The sequence below is a fragment of the Phyllobates terribilis genome, unplaced genomic scaffold, assembly GCF_046119375.1.
Source record: "Phyllobates terribilis strain yellow unplaced genomic scaffold, ASM4611937v1 Scaffold_2__4_contigs__length_985480577, whole genome shotgun sequence".
Taxonomy (NCBI): Eukaryota; Metazoa; Chordata; class Amphibia; order Anura; family Dendrobatidae; genus Phyllobates; species Phyllobates terribilis.
In genome coordinates this window covers 942,760,269-942,779,013 of record NW_027362762.1, presented here as the reverse complement: position 1 = coordinate 942,779,013, position 18,745 = coordinate 942,760,269, and the positions used below count along the sequence as shown (strand labels likewise).

The 18,745-nt window shown below is 42.7% G+C and overlaps 1 protein-coding gene across 1 annotated transcript in view; it reads right to left on the bottom strand.

Annotated features, from left to right (window-relative positions):
- Positions 1-6,127: 6,127 nt before the first annotated feature.
- The window catches only part of BACE2 (beta-secretase 2), a 59,024-nt gene continuing 46,406 nt past the window's right edge, over positions 6,128-18,745 (bottom strand). Inside the window, exons 8-9 of the mRNA XM_073668462.1 lie at positions 14,536-14,704; positions 6,128-7,291 (exon numbers count right to left, since the gene is read on the bottom strand). Of these exons, the coding sequence (XP_073524563.1) occupies positions 7,044-7,291; positions 14,536-14,704 (417 nt within the window). The 3' untranslated portion in view covers positions 6,128-7,043. The remainder of the gene's footprint in view (positions 7,292-14,535; positions 14,705-18,745) is intronic.

Sequence of the window (18,745 nt, the reverse complement as noted above, 5' to 3'; positions counted from 1 at the left end):
GGATCTAATAGGAATAAAAGAGGTTTGTTTTGTTTTTTTTAGTTCAGGGTAAACAGGCAATTGACAGATGCAACAATGGTGGGAAGTGAGGGGAAAGTATATCCCCACACCTGTAGTGCTGGCAGAATGCTAATAAAAATACCAACTGAAAAAGGAATGGATGGCAAGTTACAGATCAGAACACTAGGGACAGTTCCTGCGCATATTAAACTGGTATGTGCCCAAAAAGTACTTATTAATAGATAGTGATGAGAGAGCGTGCTTGATACTGCTCGGTACGCGCCCGAGCATCTCACTGCTCGAGATACTGGGCGCTCGTCGAGTATTTCCGGGGTTGCTTGGTGGGAGCTTGGGCCTCCTCCCTGCATGTTTGGCGCTCTTTACAGAGCCAATGAACATGCAGGGATTGTCTGCCACTCACTGTAATGGCGTAGCCATGTTGGTTGTGGCATTACAGTGATTGGCTGGCCGCACAGCGTCATCAGGTTATTAAATATTTTAGAAACGTGCGCTTTCTCTTTTCTTTCTTTTCCATACGGGCAGTACGGTGGCTCAGTGGTTAGCACACTGTGGCTCAGTGGTTAGCACTGCAGCCTTGCAGCACTGGGGTCCTGGGTTCAAATCCCACCAAGGACAACATCTGCAAGGAGTTTGTATGTTCTCCCTGTGTTTGCGTGGGTTTCCTCCGGGTTCTCCAGTTTCCTCAAACAACCCCAAAAACATCCTGGTAGGGAATTTAGATTGTGAGCCCCGATGGGGACAGCGATGATTATGTATGTAAAGCGCTGCGGAATATAAAAATAAAGATTATTATTTATTTAACCAGACTGAGCCACAGCAAGTCGTGGCCGGGTACAGCTAATATATATATTTACACACATCTAAACTAATAGTCCTTCTGAGGACTAATCCAACTGCATATATTACTGGTGATATCAGGAGTTAGGCAGGCGGGCAGGGTTTGTATATCAGGGCTATTTTTTTTGCTCTTAATCCTGATTATTTGCTTAAAAAGCAATACAGTACACCATTTTACTGCTCCATTTGCTTGTTAGCAGAATACAGGCAGATTTGGTTTTATTCACATTGTTGTATTGTGGAAGCAGAGAAACTTTTACATCATCACACGTGATCAGATATTACTGCGGTAATAATCGTGACAATTTTTGGAGCGTGCCAAATATTCCACTCCATTTAAAGTCAGCCAGCTGTGTTTCGCTGAAACTATTCACACTTGGTCGCTGACCAATACTATTCTACAAGGCCACAGCCTAAAACCGTGGTCATCACACGTGATCGCATATTACTGTGGTAATATAACAGACATTTTGTGGAGGGGGCTAAATATTACACTTCATTTAAAATGGTAAAGGCGCGTGGCAAGGGACGGGGAAGTGGACATGATGGTGCATGCAGAGGCCTGAGGCCCTGGGCAAGATGAAACGGTGCCTGCTGAGGGAGCACAACAAAAACACCCACATCATGTCGACCTATCTTCCTGTCCCATTTTGTAGGAGGTTGCAGAACACCACTCTTGAAGCCAGAGCAGTGTGAAAAGGTTGTTGGTTGGATAGCAGATAATGCTTCCAGTCACTTTGCCGCCACCACCACCACCCCCTTGTCTTCCACACAATCCAGTCTCAGTAGCCGTGAGTCTAGACCACATATTCCTCACCCTGATCCTCCTTCCTGCCGTCCCCGCATTACACAAGCACATGTCCCAGAACATTAGCCGTACCCTCAACAACACAATTACTGGGAAGGTCTACCTAACCACGGACACGTGGACAAGTGCTTGTGGGCAGGGGCTGTACATCTCGCTTACAGCACACTGTTAATATAGTGGAAGCTGGGACCCAGTCAGTCCTTGGGACTGAACACGTCCTCCCGAAGCGGGAGCCCCCACATTATACAGCTCCTGCACCACCTCCTCCATCTCCGAAATGACCACATCAGTTGCAAACTGGAAGCACTGCAGCAATGCCTCGGCAAACGGCAACAGGCTGTGCTGAAGCTAATATGCTTAAGTGACAAACCGCACACCGCCTAAGAGTTGTTGATGGCTGTAAAAGAGCATGGTCATGTGTGACAATGGCCGGAACCTGGTGGTGGCTCTGAGGCTAGGCAACCTCATACACGTACCATACCTGGCCCATGTACTCAACCTAGCGGTTCAGCGGTTTCTCAAAACCTACCCGGATCTTCCCGAGCTGCTTTTCAAAGTATGTATTATATGCAATTACTAAGGACGTAACTGTCTGAAACGCGTATGCAATTACTCTGTCTGGAGTTTTTTATGGATTTTCAATAGAGAATATTTTATGAGGACCCAGTGCTGGAGGTACCTTCCTTTTCTCTTCATTGTTCCTTGCTATACTACAAGACCGTCCGTGCAGAGGAGATCCTCAGTCCATGGGAGAGCTGAATACTAGGTTACCGCAAGGTTTCCTATGACTCATGCTTTTCAAAGTACGCCGCCTGTGTGCCCATTTCAGAAAGTCACCTAGTTTCCGCCGCCCTTGCCGTGCTTCATCATCATTTGCAACTTCCGGCTCACCAACTGGTATGTGAGGTCACTACGCGTTGGAACTCAACTTCGCAGATGTTCGGAAGGATTTGTGAGCAGCACAGGGCAGTTATTGAGTAGCAGCTTCAACAAGCCATCCGGCATTCAAGTCAGTCTCTGCACATAAGAACTGAGTAGTGGGCATGGGTGTCAAACATCTGTGCCATCCTCCAAAACTTTGAGGACTCCACCAAGATGGTGAGCGGCAATGACGCCATAATTAGCGTCGCCATCCTGCTTCTGTGTCTTCTGAAACACTCACTGCTCACAAAGAGGATGCATTGCAGGCGGAGCATGATGAGATGGAGCAAGGAACCATACAAGGTGATGCCATCAGCCCAGCCTTATCTCATCCCAAAGCGGATTGGGTGCTAATGGGGAGAAGGAAGAGCATGAGGAGGTTCAGGAGTTGGTTTACTGCGCTTCAAACGGTACTACCCACACCACATTTATACCGTCTGTTCAGCGTAAATGGCCTGAGGAAAGGGAGAATGAGGAGGAGGAGGAGAGCATGGACAGTCATCCATGGACAGGAAAGACTTGGCTGGTGGCAGTCTGCCACACATGGCTGACTTTATGTTCTGCTGCCTTTCTCGTGACCCTCGCGTTGTACACATTTTGGCCTACAGTAATTACCGGTTGGAGACCCTTCTAAACCCACGCTACAAGGAGAACTTTCTATCTCTCCTTCCCGTGGCAGAGAGGTCTAGTAAAATGTTGCAGTACCAGAAGGCCCTTTTTGCGAAATTATTAAAACAATTCCCATCTGAAAACGCTGGTGGCAGAGGTCACAGTTCCTTGGACAACCAAGGAGTACAGGTGAAGGAGACACAAATACGACGCAGCAGAGGCAGAGGAACACTGTCAAAGTTCTGGGACAGTTTTCTCAGACCCTCCCAGCTCCCAGGCCCTGATGCATGGGGTACTCTGACAAGGAGGGAAAAGTTTTGGAAGATGCTGAAGGACTACCTTACCGACCATACCAACGTCCTCAGTGATTCCTCTGTGCCTTTTAATTATTATTGGGTATCCAAGCTGGACAAGTGGCAAGAAATGGCTCACTATATCTTGGAGGTCCTGACCTGCCCTGCTGCTAGCGTTTTGTCAGAGCGGGTTTTTAGTGCCGCCGGGGGAATTATAATGGTTAGGCGCATCCGCCTGTCAACTGAAAATGCTTACAGGCTGACTCTTATAAAAATGAACAAGGCTGGATTGGGCCAGACTTCTCAACATCACTGGATGATAGCTGTGGAACATGAAGTCAAATCCAGTGACTTTTTTTTTTTTGGGGGGGGGGGGGGGGGGGGGGGACTATTCCCATGCACTTCTCCACACCCAGACATGGATATACGCTTCCTGATTTTTTCTAATTTTCTGCTGTCCTCCTCCTTCTACTCATCCTCCAACACATCACCAGGGTGCCCATAGGAAAAAATTTTTAGAGGCCTACCTCTAACATTCTGTATGTTATACAGTATGTTCTGCTCATGTGTACCCCCTAGGGGTAAATGTTTTTTAGCCCATCCACATTCCTTAACAATGGTAACATTTTTTTTTAATGAGGTCCTCCTCTATGTCTCTTCAAAAGGGATATTGGAGTGAATTCTAATTTTTGGCAGCCCTTACAGTTACTGCATGAGCTATAACAGTATAGGAGACGCACTCCTTAATAATGGGAAATTATTATTTTTTTTTAAATCAGGTCCTCTGTGTGTCTCTTCAAAAGGTTTATTGGGGTTTTTCTAAATTTTGGGCATTCCTTACAGTCACTGCATAGGCATTACCACTATAGGAGACCCACTCCTTAATAATGGGAACAACAAAGCATAGCCGGCTGATGGCTCTCCAACAATAGTAAGGGCCGCCTGATGGCCCTATAAAAATAAGGAGGGACTCTGAAAGTCACAGCCTCATAAATGAAACACAATGTGTCTGATGATGTGTCACACATCACATGGCCAGATAAGGTAGTAAAAAGTTAAAATGACATTTTCATGTTAATGTATTTTTCGCCGTTGAAAGCAATGCAAAAGCACAAAAACGCATCAAAAACGCTAACTGTGAACATAGCCCAAGGTATGGAGGAGCATTTTTGTTTTTGGTTATTTATTTTGCTTTATATACAAGTCATTACCCTGGAAAGAATGTCCCTTAAGGTTTTTTCCAGGAAAATCCATTTTGGTTTTGTATGTTTTATTGTGAGTCCGTAAAACTGGCGTAATACGCTGACAACGTTGTGGACAGCAGTGACCTGGGAGTCAGAAATGCTTCCAGGGGTCTTCCCCATGCTGTTCCCATGTCATTTGAGCACTGTTCCCATCGATTAGGGTAATTTTTAGGCCCTCTGCAGACCTCTGGGGGGAGCCACCTGAAAAATGCTCGAGTTTCCCATAGACTTACATTGGGCTCGTTGTTTGACCCAAGCAATGAGCACCCGAGCATTTTAGTGTTCGCTCATCAATATTAACAGATAATGACACAGGACGTTGTCACTAGATATAAATTTTGGTTTAATCGTGTGTTCAGTCTCATTTACAGTTTTATAAATACAACAATAAAGTAGACATCCGGGTGTCAGATTGCAGTGATAACACTTAAAAATCAGAGCACAATTAATCAGAAATGTTTTTTAAAAATATATATATATTGGTTAATGGCTATCAGGAGGTAACCAAAAAAAAAAAAAAAAACGGAGCACGAGAGCAGCAAGAAAACAGAACACAGATTATCGCTCATCAGATGCACAATTCATTCGTACCAACTACATTAGTTTATACTACAACTCTCATCATAGAACTAAAGCGCAGTCCTAACGGGTTTGGAGTCAGTACAAGCAGTGAGTGGGTCAGAATTTTCTTTGAGAGGCAGGTTCCCTTTAAATTAGGGCATTTGACCTGGTGGTGCAACCTCTTATGCAAATTAGAATGTCAACTCATCCTAATTTACATGAAAAGCCCCGCCTATGTGGAAAGCCCCGCCTGCCTGACCGACTTAAAACGTAGGTATTGAAGGAAAAGTCACGAGAAAGCAAATGTAACAAGCCAATTTCTAGCCCCTGACTGGCTCTTTGGGGAGGGAAACAGTCCTTGTGGATTAGAAAAGTCCTAATCAATAATTACCTGTCCCAAAAAAAAAAAAAAAATTAAAGGGCAAGTAAGAAAAACTTAGTATATTAGACTCAAGCTTTGTAAACGTGTTAGCCGCCATGTTGTAAGCAATAAATGTGTCAGCGTTACCGTATTTATCCCGCACAGGATGGAATTCCTTGCATAGATATCCTGGCCAGTAAAACTCAAGGTAGAACTGCCCCTTTAAAGGCTAGTAGACTCGCTAACTATAGTCCAACAAGATGGCTTCCTCCGTAAATCAATTAAAGGGGCTGTCAGCTCAGAATGACTGTTCAGACCAAGCACAGGCGCTCTGTGCACCCTTGGCGTGGTCGACCAGTTGAGTGCACCGTCCCACCTGCTTGTTTTCCATCCTTCTCTGGCGCAACAAAGCCAGACCTGTCAATCAAAAAAATAGAGGTGGGGCAGAGATAGAGGGAAGACCAAAAGGTGGGAAGGTGCACTTATTTTTATTTTTTTTCAAAATTTGAGTCAGATTTTACAAAGATTAACATCAATTTTCATTTTAAAAAGGAACAGATTTCGACATGTACAGTCCGAGAACAAATATCCCTGATCAGAACCTAAGAGAACCAAAAGTGTCAAGTCCACATGGAATGTAGAGAGGCCAAAACACACAAAGTGCACACGGTCAAGAGAGGAATTTCTCCTTTAAGAGGGAAGGAAAAAAAATTTGAATCAAGAAAAAAAAAAAAAACATTTTAAAAAAAGGGATCATCCAACATCGCCAATCCGATGGCAGCATGTTCTAGAGCAGGAGGAGCCGAGCGCATTGATATATAATTTTATGGGAAAAGATTCAGTAAAACCATTTATTCAATTAAACACATGATTTATACTTAGGAGTCCAGTGGGCGGAACCCTCACTGAGTAGGACCACCCACTGGACTCTTCGGCATAGAACAGATATTTGAATATATTACAAGTTCTACATAATATTTTCACATAAAACTACATATCAAACGAATCGGTAGATCCTGCTCTATCACCTGAAGCTGTCAGATGAGACATCACGTCCAATGTGAAAGTTTCTCTTTCAGTACTGTAGGTAAGTGAGTGGTCATGGCCTATGGCTTTTTGAGGGGGAAAAAAGAAAAAATCAAAATGAAACAGTGCCTCCAGTTAGTAGTAGTGTTAAGACGTTGCCAATTCTGGCATATCTTGGACTTTGAAAGGAAAGGAAAGCAATAAGTTATGAAGAAAAGGTCACGTCTCACATAGAGCTTTGGTAGTGATGGGTTCGTAAACCAAGAAGTTCCCAGCAGCAAGAAATAAATCATGGGAATCATCGACAGGTCCATCCCGCTGTCCTGGAGACTAGACCAGGGGGATAAAACACCATCCCAAAATTATTTCCAACGGTGACGCACCAAAGAGGATTCATCGTTGACCACCTCGGGGTCATTGCTGTGACGTCTGTTGGGAAGGAGCAGCAAGACCACAAGGATCAGCAGAACAATGCCGCAGAAGGTCATGAGAGCGTAGGAGATAATCCACATGATCGGCTCCCTGAGGGGGTTGATGGAAATGCAGTTACTGGCGACATCCACAGTACTGAACGGGCCGGAGATCTCAGACACCACCACGCCTTTCACTTCTGCAAGAAAAAAATACAGGAAGACAGGTTATTCCTACAAGTAATGCACCATCCCCTGGCCTGATCTGGTGGTTTTAAAACAGAAGTGTAAAAATGAAAAAATAAAATAAAAAATGGGGCAAATTAGAAAACCTTTGGAAAAAAAAAATATTTTATATATCTGTAATGCTGCATATGGCCACTAGATGGCAACCAATATCCTCTAAATCATGTGAATGGGAATGTTAGTTAATCAAATCTACCAATTATGACCATTTAATCAGAGAAAAAAAAAAAAACACCAGCCTATAAGGGTAGAGAGGAAAATGAAAAGCTGGCCCTTTAACAAAGCAACTCGCAAATGATTTTTGTTTTTTATAAAGCCATCTTTTGTTTAGAGACATTGACATAGGGGGTTGTTTTTTTTGTTTGGGGAAAAATTCTAAAATTTTAATGACAGCATGTAAGGGTGCAAATTTAAAAAAAAAAAAAAAAAAAAAAAAAAATTTAGATGGGGAGCACAAAAAAATAAAAAAGCAAATCTGCCACATTTAATTTTGTAATTTTTTTTGTACACTTTCACAGTACAGTATAAAATAACCAATCAACTTTATCCTGCTGGTCAGTCAGATTTCGCTAATATTTGTATGTCTTATCAATTTTGTGCCATAAAGTCACTTTTTTATTCCTTACAAAGTTTATTTTTGCACCATTTTTTTTTTTTTTGTGTTTGTTTTGTTTTTTTTTCCTACAGGATGGTTTGTAGTTTTAGGGTAAATGCAACTTATTCACTTGTTATTCTTTTCAGCAGAGTGAATTTTCTGCTTAGGACACTCTTTTTTATTTCACGGGTCATCACAATTAGGCTATGTTCACACACGTGTTTTCCTGCGCATTTTGTAGCAGATTTTTATGCACATTTTCAGCGGCGTCTTGCAGTACCATAAATGTCTAGGAGAAACCAGAATACTCTGTTCACACACGTTGCTTTTTGTTTGCGTATTTGGAAAATAGAGCATGCCACTTCTTTCAGCATTTTTGCAGCGTTTTTTTCACCCATAGGAAGTAATGGGTGGTGAAAAAAAAAACACAGCAAAAAACGCACCTGCTTTTTTGACGCAGTCATTTTCCTGCCAGAGAAAAGTTGTCAGCACATATGCAGCAGAAAAAAAAACCACATGTGAAAATAGCCTAAAAATAACAAAAATTGTAAAAAAAAAAACGAAAAAAAAAACATTTAAATAAACTTTTTTCCCCCTTATATAACATGCATTATTAGTAAAATACTCATAGTAAAACCATATCAAAACAACTTTTCAGAAGACCACCCTTTTATCCGGACCAGATTTCAAGCGACAGATTTTTAGTTACCCCCGTACGTTATATTCCATCTACCGTAAAAAAAAAAAAAAACTTTTGAAAAACGGTTTCAGTTTTTTAAGGCAATATCAGAAAAAAAATAGGTTTCACTGTATTTTGTGACAAAACAAAAAGAATAAAAAAAAGTTTGTTTATTTAGATTTTTTTAGAATTTATTTTGAACGCTGATATGACATTTTCAATTTCTTACATCTGTTTTACTTGAGAACTTGAAAATATATTATATACATACTGCTCAAAAAAATAAAGGGAACACTCAAATAACACATCCTAGATCTGAATGAATGAAATATTCTCATTGAATACTTTGTTCTGTACAAAGCTGAATGTGCTGACAACAAAATCACACAAAAATCATCAATGGAAATCACATTTATTAACCAATGGAGGCCTGGATTTGGAGTCACCCCCAAAATTAAAGTGGAAAAACACACTACAGGCTGATCCAACTTTGATGTAATGTCCTTAAAACAAGTCAAAATGAGGCTCAGTATTGTGTGTGGCCTCCACGTGCCTGTATGACCTCCCTACAACGCCTGGGCATGCTCCTGATGAGGTTGCGGATGGTCACCTGTGGGATCTCCTCCCAGACCTGGAATAAAGCATCCGCCAACTCCTGGACAGTCTGTGGTGCAACGTGACGTTGGTGGATGGAGCGAGACATGATGTCCCAGATGTGCTCAATCGGATTCAGGTCTGGGGAACGGGCGGGCCAGTCCATAGCTTCAATTCGTTCATCTTGCAGGAACTGCTGACACTCCACGCTAGGGACGGGCTGCACCTCAATGAGGAAGGTGCAGCTGTGCTGGGGGAGAAAATGGCTAGAAGGTTGGAGGAGTGTTTAAACTAGGGATTGGGGGGAGGGTATTAATCTTATAGGTGGGGAAGATAGTGCAGATAGTGACCTGGGCACAAATAAAGAAATTGTGGGTGGGGGGTTAGAACAGTCAATAAAGTAAGAAGGAATAGAGGTACAGAGAGATACATAAAATGCATGGACACTAATGGCAGAAGCCTCACCAACAAAAGGAGGAATTAGAATTCATTTTGTTGGAAAATAATTATGACATGGTGGGGATATCTGAGACATGGCTGGACGAGAGCCATGACTGGGCAGTTAATTTACAGGGCTATAGTCTGTTCAGAAATGATCGTACAAACAAGCGAGGGGGGGGGGGGTGTTTATATGTAAAATCATCCTTAAAACCCATCTTGCGTGAGAATATATGTGAATCTAATGAAAATGTAGAGTCCCTGTGGGTGGAGATAAGGGGAGGGGGGAAAAATTATAAATTACTGATAGGGGTTTGTTATAAGTCTCCAAAAAAAATGGAAGCAGCGGAGAATATCCTCATAAAGCAAATAGATGAAGCAGCCACTCAAGGAGAAGTCATTATTATGGGGGAGTTTAAGTACCTTGAAATACATTGGGGGACAGAAACCTATAGTTCAAGCAAAGGTAATAGGTTTTTGACAACTATGAGAGAATGGGGGGCACTGCTGGACCTAATATTAACCAACAGGCCAGACCGCATATCAAATATACGAGTTGGGGGTTACTTGGGCAATAGTGATCACAAAATAATAAGCTTTCATGTAACCTTTAATAAGATGTGTAGTAGAGGAGTTACAAGGACACTAAACTTCAGGAACACAAGTTTCCAACGGTTAAGAGATGATCTTAGTGCAATAAACTGGGACGATATCCTGAGACATAAAACTACACAAAGCAAATGGGAGACATTTATTAGCATCCTAAATAGGACCTGTGCATAATATATACCCTATGGGAATAAACATGCTAGAAATAGGAGGAAACCACTATGGCTAAATAGAGCTGAGAGGGGCGCAATAAGTGACAAAAAGAAAGCATTTAGAGAACTAAAGCAAGTGTGTAGTGATGAGGCATTAAATAAAATACAGAAAATTAAATAAATTATGTAAAAAACAAATCAAGACCAGAGAAAGTAAAAATAATCCCAAAATATTCTTTAACTACATAAATAGTAAAAAACTAAAAAATGATAGTGTTGACCCCCTTAAAAATAGTCTGGGTGAAATGGTGGATGAGGATGAGGAAAAAGCCAATATGCTAAATGATTTTTTTTCAACAGTATTTACACAAGAAAATCGCATGACAGAAAACATGATCAGTGATAACAAAAATTCTCCAGTAAATGTCACTTGCTTAACCCAACAGGAAGTACGGCGGCGTCTAAAAATCACTAAAGTTGACAAATCCCCGGGCCCGGATGGGATACACCCTCGAGTACTGCAGGAATTAAGTAACGTCATAGATAGACCATTATTTTTAATCTTTAAAGATTCCATAATAACAGGGTCTGTACCACAGGACTGGCGTATAGCAAATGTGGTGCCAATATTCAAAAAGGAGACAAAAACCAAACTTGGAAATTCTAGGCCGGTAAGCTTAACCTCTACTGTGGGTAAAATCCTGCAGGGTTTCCTAAGAGATGCTATACTAGAGTATCTGAAGAAGAATAACCTCATGACCCAATATCAACATGGGTTTACGAGGGACCGTTCCTGTCAAACTAATCTGATCAGCTTTTATGAGGAGGCAAGTTCTGGACTGGACAAAGGAAATGCAGTGGATGTTGTGTATATGGACTTTTCAAAAGCTTTTGATACGGTTCCACACAAAAGGTTGATACATAAAATGAGAACAATGGAGATAGGGGAAAATATATGTATGTGGGTTAAGAACTGGCTCAGTGATAGGAAACAAAGGGTGGTTATTAATGGAAAACACTCAGACTGGGTCTCAGTTAACAGTGGGGTACCACAGGGGTCAGTATTGGGCCCCCTTCTTTTTAACATTTATTAATGACCTTGTAGGGGGCATACAGAGTAATATTTCAATATTTGCAGATGACACTAAACTCTGCAGGGTAATCAATACAGAGGTGGACAATTTTATATTATAGGAGGATCTATGTAAACTAGAAGCTTGGGCTGATAAATGTGGATAAATGTAAGGTAATGCACTTGGGCAGAGGAAATAAAATGTATAATTATATGCTTAATTGTAAAACACTGGGCAAAACGGTAACTGAAAAAGACCTGGGTGTATTGGTGGACGACAAGCTCACGTTTAGTGGCCAGTGTCAGGCAGCTGCTGCAAAGGCAAATAAAATAAAGGGATGCCTTAAAAGAGGCATAGATGCTCATGAGGAGAACATAATTTTACCTCTATACAAGTCACTAGTGCGACCACACTTAGAATACTGTGTACAGTTCTGGTCTCCGGTGTGTAAGAAAGACATAGCTGAACTAGAGCGGGTGCAGAGAAGAGCAACCAAGGTTATTAGAGGACTGGGGGGTCTGCAATACCAAGACAGGTTATTACACTTGGGGTTATTTACTGTGGAAAAAAGAAGGCTTAGGGGTGATCTTATTACTATGTACAAGTATATGAGGGGACAGTACAAAGACCTTTACTCTGAGGCCTGAGACGGGGACAAGGGGGCATCTTCTACGTCTGGAGGAAAGAAGGTTTAATCAATCACAGACGCGGATTCTTTACTGTAAGAGCAGTGAGACTATGGATCTCTCTGCCACATGATGTTGTAATGAGTGATTCACTATTAAAATTTAAGAAGGGCCTGGATGCCTTTCTTGAAATAATATTACAGGTTATATATACTAGATTCCTTGATAGGGCGTTGATCCAGGAAACTAGTCTGATTGCCATATGTGGAGTCAGGAAGGAATTTTTTTCCCCAATGTGGAGCTTAGTGTTTGCCACATGGGTTTTATTTTGCCTTCCTCTGGATCAACATGTTAGGCTATGGGTTGAACTAGATGGACTTATTCTTCCTTCAACCTTAAAAACTATGTTACATGAGGTCTGGCATTGTCCTGCGTTAGGAGGAACCCAGGGCCAACCGCACCAGCATATGGTCTCACAAGGGGTCTGAGGATCTCACCTCGGTACCTAATGGCAGTCAGGCTACCTCTGGCGAGCACATGGAGGGCTGTGCGGCCCTCCAAAGAAATGCCACCCCAAACCATTACTGACCCACTGCCAAACCGGTCATGCTGAAGGATGTTGCAGGCAGCAGATCGCTCTCCACGGCGTCTCCAGACTCTGTCACGTCTGTCACATGTGCTCAGTGTGAACCTGCTTTCATCAGTGAAGAGCACAGGGCGCCAGTGGCGACTTTGCCAATCCTGGTGTTCTGTAACAAATGCCAAGCATTCTGCACAGTGTTGGGCTGTGAGCACAACCCCCATCTGTGGACGTCGGGCCCTCATACCACCCTCATGGAGTCGGTTTCTAACCGTTTGTGCAGACACATGCACATTTGTGGTCTGCTGGAAGTCATTTTGCAGGGCTCTGCAGTGCTCCTCCTGTTCCTCCTTGCACAAAGGCGGAGGTAGCGGTCCTGCTGCTAAGTTGTTGCCCTCCTACGGCCCCTTCCACATCTCCTGGTGTACAGGCCTGTCTCCTGGTAGCGCCTCCAGCCTCTGGACACTACGCTGACAGACACCTCAAACCTTCTTGCCAAAGCTCACATTGATGTGCCATCCTGGATGAGCTGCACTACCTGAGCAACTTCTGTGGCTTGTAGAGTCCGTCTCATGCTACCACGAGTGTGGAAGCACAACCAACATTCAAAAGTGACCAAAACATCAGCCAGAAAGCATTGGTACTGAGATGTGGTCTGTGGTCCCCACCTGCAGAACCACTCCTTTATTGAGGGTGTCTTGATAATTGTCAATAATTTCCATCTATTGTCTATTCCATTTGCACAACAGCATGTGAAATTGATTGTCAATCAGTGTTGCTTCCTAAGTGGACAGTGTGATTTCACAGAAGTTGGATTTAATTGGAGTTATATTCTGTTGTTTAAGTGTTCCCTTTATTTTTTTGAGCAGTGTATATAATTTTTTCTTATTATTTATTTATTATTATTTATTTTATTTTTTTTACACGGACAGATGATTAGGGTTGCACCATCACTGTGCGATAAAAAAATGGCCAACAAATCCCCTTTCATATCAATCCTGCTGTTATCTACATTTTTTGACCCCATGTACAGGCTCCTAATCTGATATGAAAAGCACTGATGTATTATCAACATTTTTGGATTATTGGATTCCAGAATAAAGGAATTTTGGAATTTTTATGTACTGCAAAAAAAATAAATAAAAAATAAATAAAAAATAAATTAAAAAAAAAAGGGACAAACAGGGAAACAGGGCGACATCACATAGGAATGTCAACCATTGGGCAGGGGCATTGGCTCTACCAGGCGGTCGCTATTTTTGGGTTTGCATAGCAAGCCATCTTCAGGGAAGTAAGTGGTTAATAGGGATGCCATCATGAAGACAAATCGCTGGGTAAATATATTCTCTTTCTGTAGTTTCCTGGGGTGAAAGCCAAAGCAAACACGAAACATGCCAGTAATGAGGCCGCAGATAGAAGCGTCACCTCTTACACCACTAACAAAAGCCACTAAAGATGCAAAAATATTCACACCGGGTCAATGTAAAAGAGAACATCCCAGAATTTTGAGGACATGTCTATCCTTATATCACCCCAACAAGGTCCACAAATATTGCCAAATCAGTGGCGTTTTACAGTCATGGTGTCTGACCGTTCACGGAGGCGGCCATTGTGCATCATCCACAAATACAGATTATTCCTTCATTAGAGGCTTTATTTGTCCATAATTGTGCGATTTATAGATATTTATATAGAACAGAATCGGTAAATATTAGCAGCGCTGGACGCGTTATTTTTGGGAAAAAAAAAATATGAAACTGAACAGACAAATTTTTCACCGATTTCCCCCCCCCCCCCCAATTAACCAGTTGTCCAATCGCCTCAGAAGCTATATTTTTCCTCATTCTCTCACCTGCGCATTGACTGACGGCAAATCCAACCCTGCTCTCTTCCCTGTCGAAGATGACGTAGAAGCCCTCCATGACTGTGGCTCCAATCACCAGAGCGTTAGAAGACGACGAGATGCCGAAACGGAAACAGCTCAGATTCTCACGTAAAGTCAATACAGACTGGATATATAACTGGAAAACAAGTATTCAAAATATAAAAAAAACATAATACACACATACATACGTGTATAATATTCACAATATCACACAGATACACAAAAATCACACATATATAATACATAGACAATATTACACGCAATACACAAAATCATACATATACACACACTATTATATACAAGTGCTTCTCACTAAATTAGAATATCAAAAAGATAATTTATTTCAGTTCAATACAAAAAGTGAAACTCATATTATATAGAGTCATTACACACAGAGTGATCTATTTCAAGTGTTTATTTCTGTTAATGTCGATGATTATGGCTTACAGCCAATGAAAACACAAAAGTCATTATCTCAGTAAATTAGAATAATTAACAAAAAACACCTGCAAAGGCTTCCGATGAGTTTAAAAAGGTCCCTTAGTCTGTTTCAGTAGGCTCCACAATCATGGGGAAGACAGCTGACTTGACAGATGTCTAGAAGGCAGTCATTGACACGCCACAAGGAGGGTAAGCAACCGGGATAACCGCAGCCTTGAAAGGATTGTTAAGAAAAGGCCATTCAAAAATTTGGGGGCGATTCACAATGAGTGGACTGCTAATGGAGTCATTGCTACAAGAGCCACCACACACAGACGTATCCAGGAATGGGCTACAAGTGTAGCATTCCTTGTGTCAAGCCACTTATGACCAATAGACCACACCAGAAGCGTCTTACTGGGGTCAAGGAGAAAAAAAACCTGGACTGTTGCCCAGTGGTCCAAGGTGTTGTTTTCAGATGAAAGTAAATTTTGCATTTCATTTGGAGATCAAGGTCCCAGAGTCTGGAGGAAGAGTGGAGAGGCCACAATCCAAGCTGCTTGAGGTCTAGTGAGAAGTTTCCACAATCAGTGATGGTTTGGGGAGCCATGTCATCTGCTGGTGTAGGTCCACTGTGTTTTATCAGGACCAAAGTCAGCGCAGCCATCTACCAGGAAATTTTAGAGCACTTCATGCTTCCCTCTGCCGACAAGCTTCTTGGAGATGGAAATTTCAGCCTCCAGGGTTGCTGAGCGTAGATGGAAAAGGTCCCACTCCAATGAGCACTTCATCACATTCAAACAGTCCCTCACTACCTTCAAGTCCACACTCACTGCAGCAAAACAAACAAACATACTTCTCATCTCTCATATCCTCCCTGTCTCACAACCCTAAACAGCTATTCAACACTTTCAATTCTCTCCTCCGTCCCCCAGCGCCTCCTCCCTCTCCTCTCATCTCAGCTGAAGACTTAGTGTCAATCTTCTGCTTGAAGAATGAGGCCATCAGACAAAGCTTTTGCCTAAAGTCCCCCCAGCCCCTCCTCACACCTACTCAATCCCTCTCCTCCAAAACAAGCTTCTCCACCATTACGGAAGATCAACTTTCCTCTTTACTCTCCAAATCACACCTCACCACCTGTGAACTTGACCCAATCCTGTCCCACCTCATCCCCAACCTTACCACTATCCTCACCCAAAACCTAACCCACCTTTTCAACCTGTCACTAACTGGAGTCTTCCCCTCATTCTTCAAACATGCTTCGATCACACCCATCCTCAAAAAGCCCTCTCTGACTAGCTACCGCCCCATAATCACTTCTCCCCTATGCTTCAAAACTACTGGAACAACATGTGCACTCTGAACTGTCCTCCCACCTCTCCTCCTGCTCCCTCTTTGACCGCCTCCAATCTGGCTTCCGACAGCACCCTTCTACTGAAACTGCCCTGACTGAAGTCACCAACGACCTACTAACCACCAAATCCAAGCGACACTACTCTGTCCTCCTCCTCCTAGACCTGTCATCTGCCTTTGACACAGTGGACCATTCCCTTACTACCGACTCTCATCTCTCGGCATCACAGACTTAGCCCTATCTTGGATCTCTTCATACCCAACAAATCGGACATTCAGTGTCTCCAACTCCCACACCACCTCCTCATCTTGCCTCCTATTTGTCGGTGTCTCCAAGGTTCAGTTCTAGGACCCCTGCTTTGGCCTAGGACAGCTCAGAATCTCACGGCTTTCAGTATCACCTCTATGCGGATGACACACAGATCTACCTCTCTGGACCAGATATTTCCTCCCTACTAACCAAAATCCCACAATGTCTGTCTGCTAGTTCATCATCCTTCTCTGCTAATTTCTAAAACTTAACATGGATAAAACAGAATTCATCTTTCCACATCTCATTCAACCCCCCCCAACTGACCTATCTATCAACGTCAATGGCTGCTCACTCTCCCCAGTCCCGCAAGCTCGCTGCCTTGGGGTAACCCTGGACTCTGATCTCTCCTTCAAACCACATATCCAAGCCCTTTCCACCTCTGCCGACTCAAACTCAAAAACATCTCCCGGATCCGCACATTCTTCAACCACGAATCTGCAAAAACACTAGTGCATGCCCTCATCTCCTGCCTCGACTACTGCAACCTCCAACTCTGTAGCCTCCCTTCCAACACTCTCGCACCCCTCCAATCTATCCTAAACTCTGTAACCTCGCTATTCCCCGGCCTCTCCTCTGTCAACCCCTTCACTGGCTCCCTATTGCCCAGAGACCCCAGTTCAAAACCCTAACCCTGGCATACAAAGCCATCCACAACCTGTCTCCTCCATACATCTGTGACCTGGTCTCCTGGTACATACCAGCACGCAACCTCCGATCCTCACAAGCTCTCCTTCTCTACTCCCCTCTTATCTCCTTTCCCCAGAATGGCATAAAAGATTTCTCCCGTGCATCCCCCCCCTACTCTGGAACTCTCTACCCCAACACATCAGACTCTCGCCTACCGTGTAAACCTTCAAAAGGAACCTGAAGACCCACCTCTTCCGACAAACCTACAACCTGCAGTAACCACCGCTCCACCATACTGCTGCACGACCAGCTCTACCCTCACCTACTGTATCCCCACCCATCCCTTCTAGACAGTGAGCCCTCGCAGGCAGGGTCTTCTCTCCGCCTGTACCAGTCGCTGTCATAAACTAAATAGGCAGAAAAAGAGCGTGTATTTGTGCAGTGATCACCAAAAAATATGAAAAAATATATATGGATAATAATGAGTATCCTGGATATAACGTGCATCAACTCATTTTATTGAAATATAATCAATCAGACACAAGTAAAGGACATACCAAATTTAAAACACCATTAAAAAAGTGGAATGACCCACTATATAAGGAGCCAGCTGCTAAAGAAACCTTCCCATGATATTAAAGAATACAATGCAAAAAGTGCACATGATCAAGTCAAAGAACGCACAGGCTGTATAGAGTATCTGTAGTGGTCAATAATTGCACAAGCCCTATATTGCACACAACTAAAATAAGGAATGGTATATAGCACACTATGTTTGTATACCTGAATATTGAGCCAATAGTATATTACACATATATAGGGTATAGTAAATAATTATTCAATAAACCAATAATGTACACAAAGTGTGTCTGTAATGGTCAACAATTGCACAAGCCCTATATTGCACATATCCAAAACAAGGAGTGATACATAGCACACTGTTTACAGAAAAGATTTTTGGCTCTCTCCCCATATGATATAATACACAACTATATATAGTTGGAGTAGTCAGGATATGAACGATAAGTATTCAATAAACCAACAGTGTGCCTAAAGATAAATATCTGCAAGCAATTAGTGAGTCACCATGACTATAGAGGCAGAGAAAGTGACTCCCCGCATAATATGGCAATCTAGACCCACAACATGACCCTAAATGAATATACTTATATACCAGTCGCTGTCATGTTATGTTCAAAATTATTGGAATTATTTTTCTATGTATACCCCTTGCACATGTAAAGCTCCATGGAATAAATGGCGCTATAGTAATCTATATATAATCGTCTTATCCCGTCCGTCTGTCTGTCTGTCCTGGAAATCCTGCGTCTCTCATTGGTCCGGCAGCGGCCAATCAGCGCCGCGGGATTTCTGAAAAAGATGGCGGCCGTTAGCGGCTCATCTGCGGGACGGAGCTCAGCGGCGATGCAGCCGGGAGATGACCGGCGCGAGGCGCTCATCTCC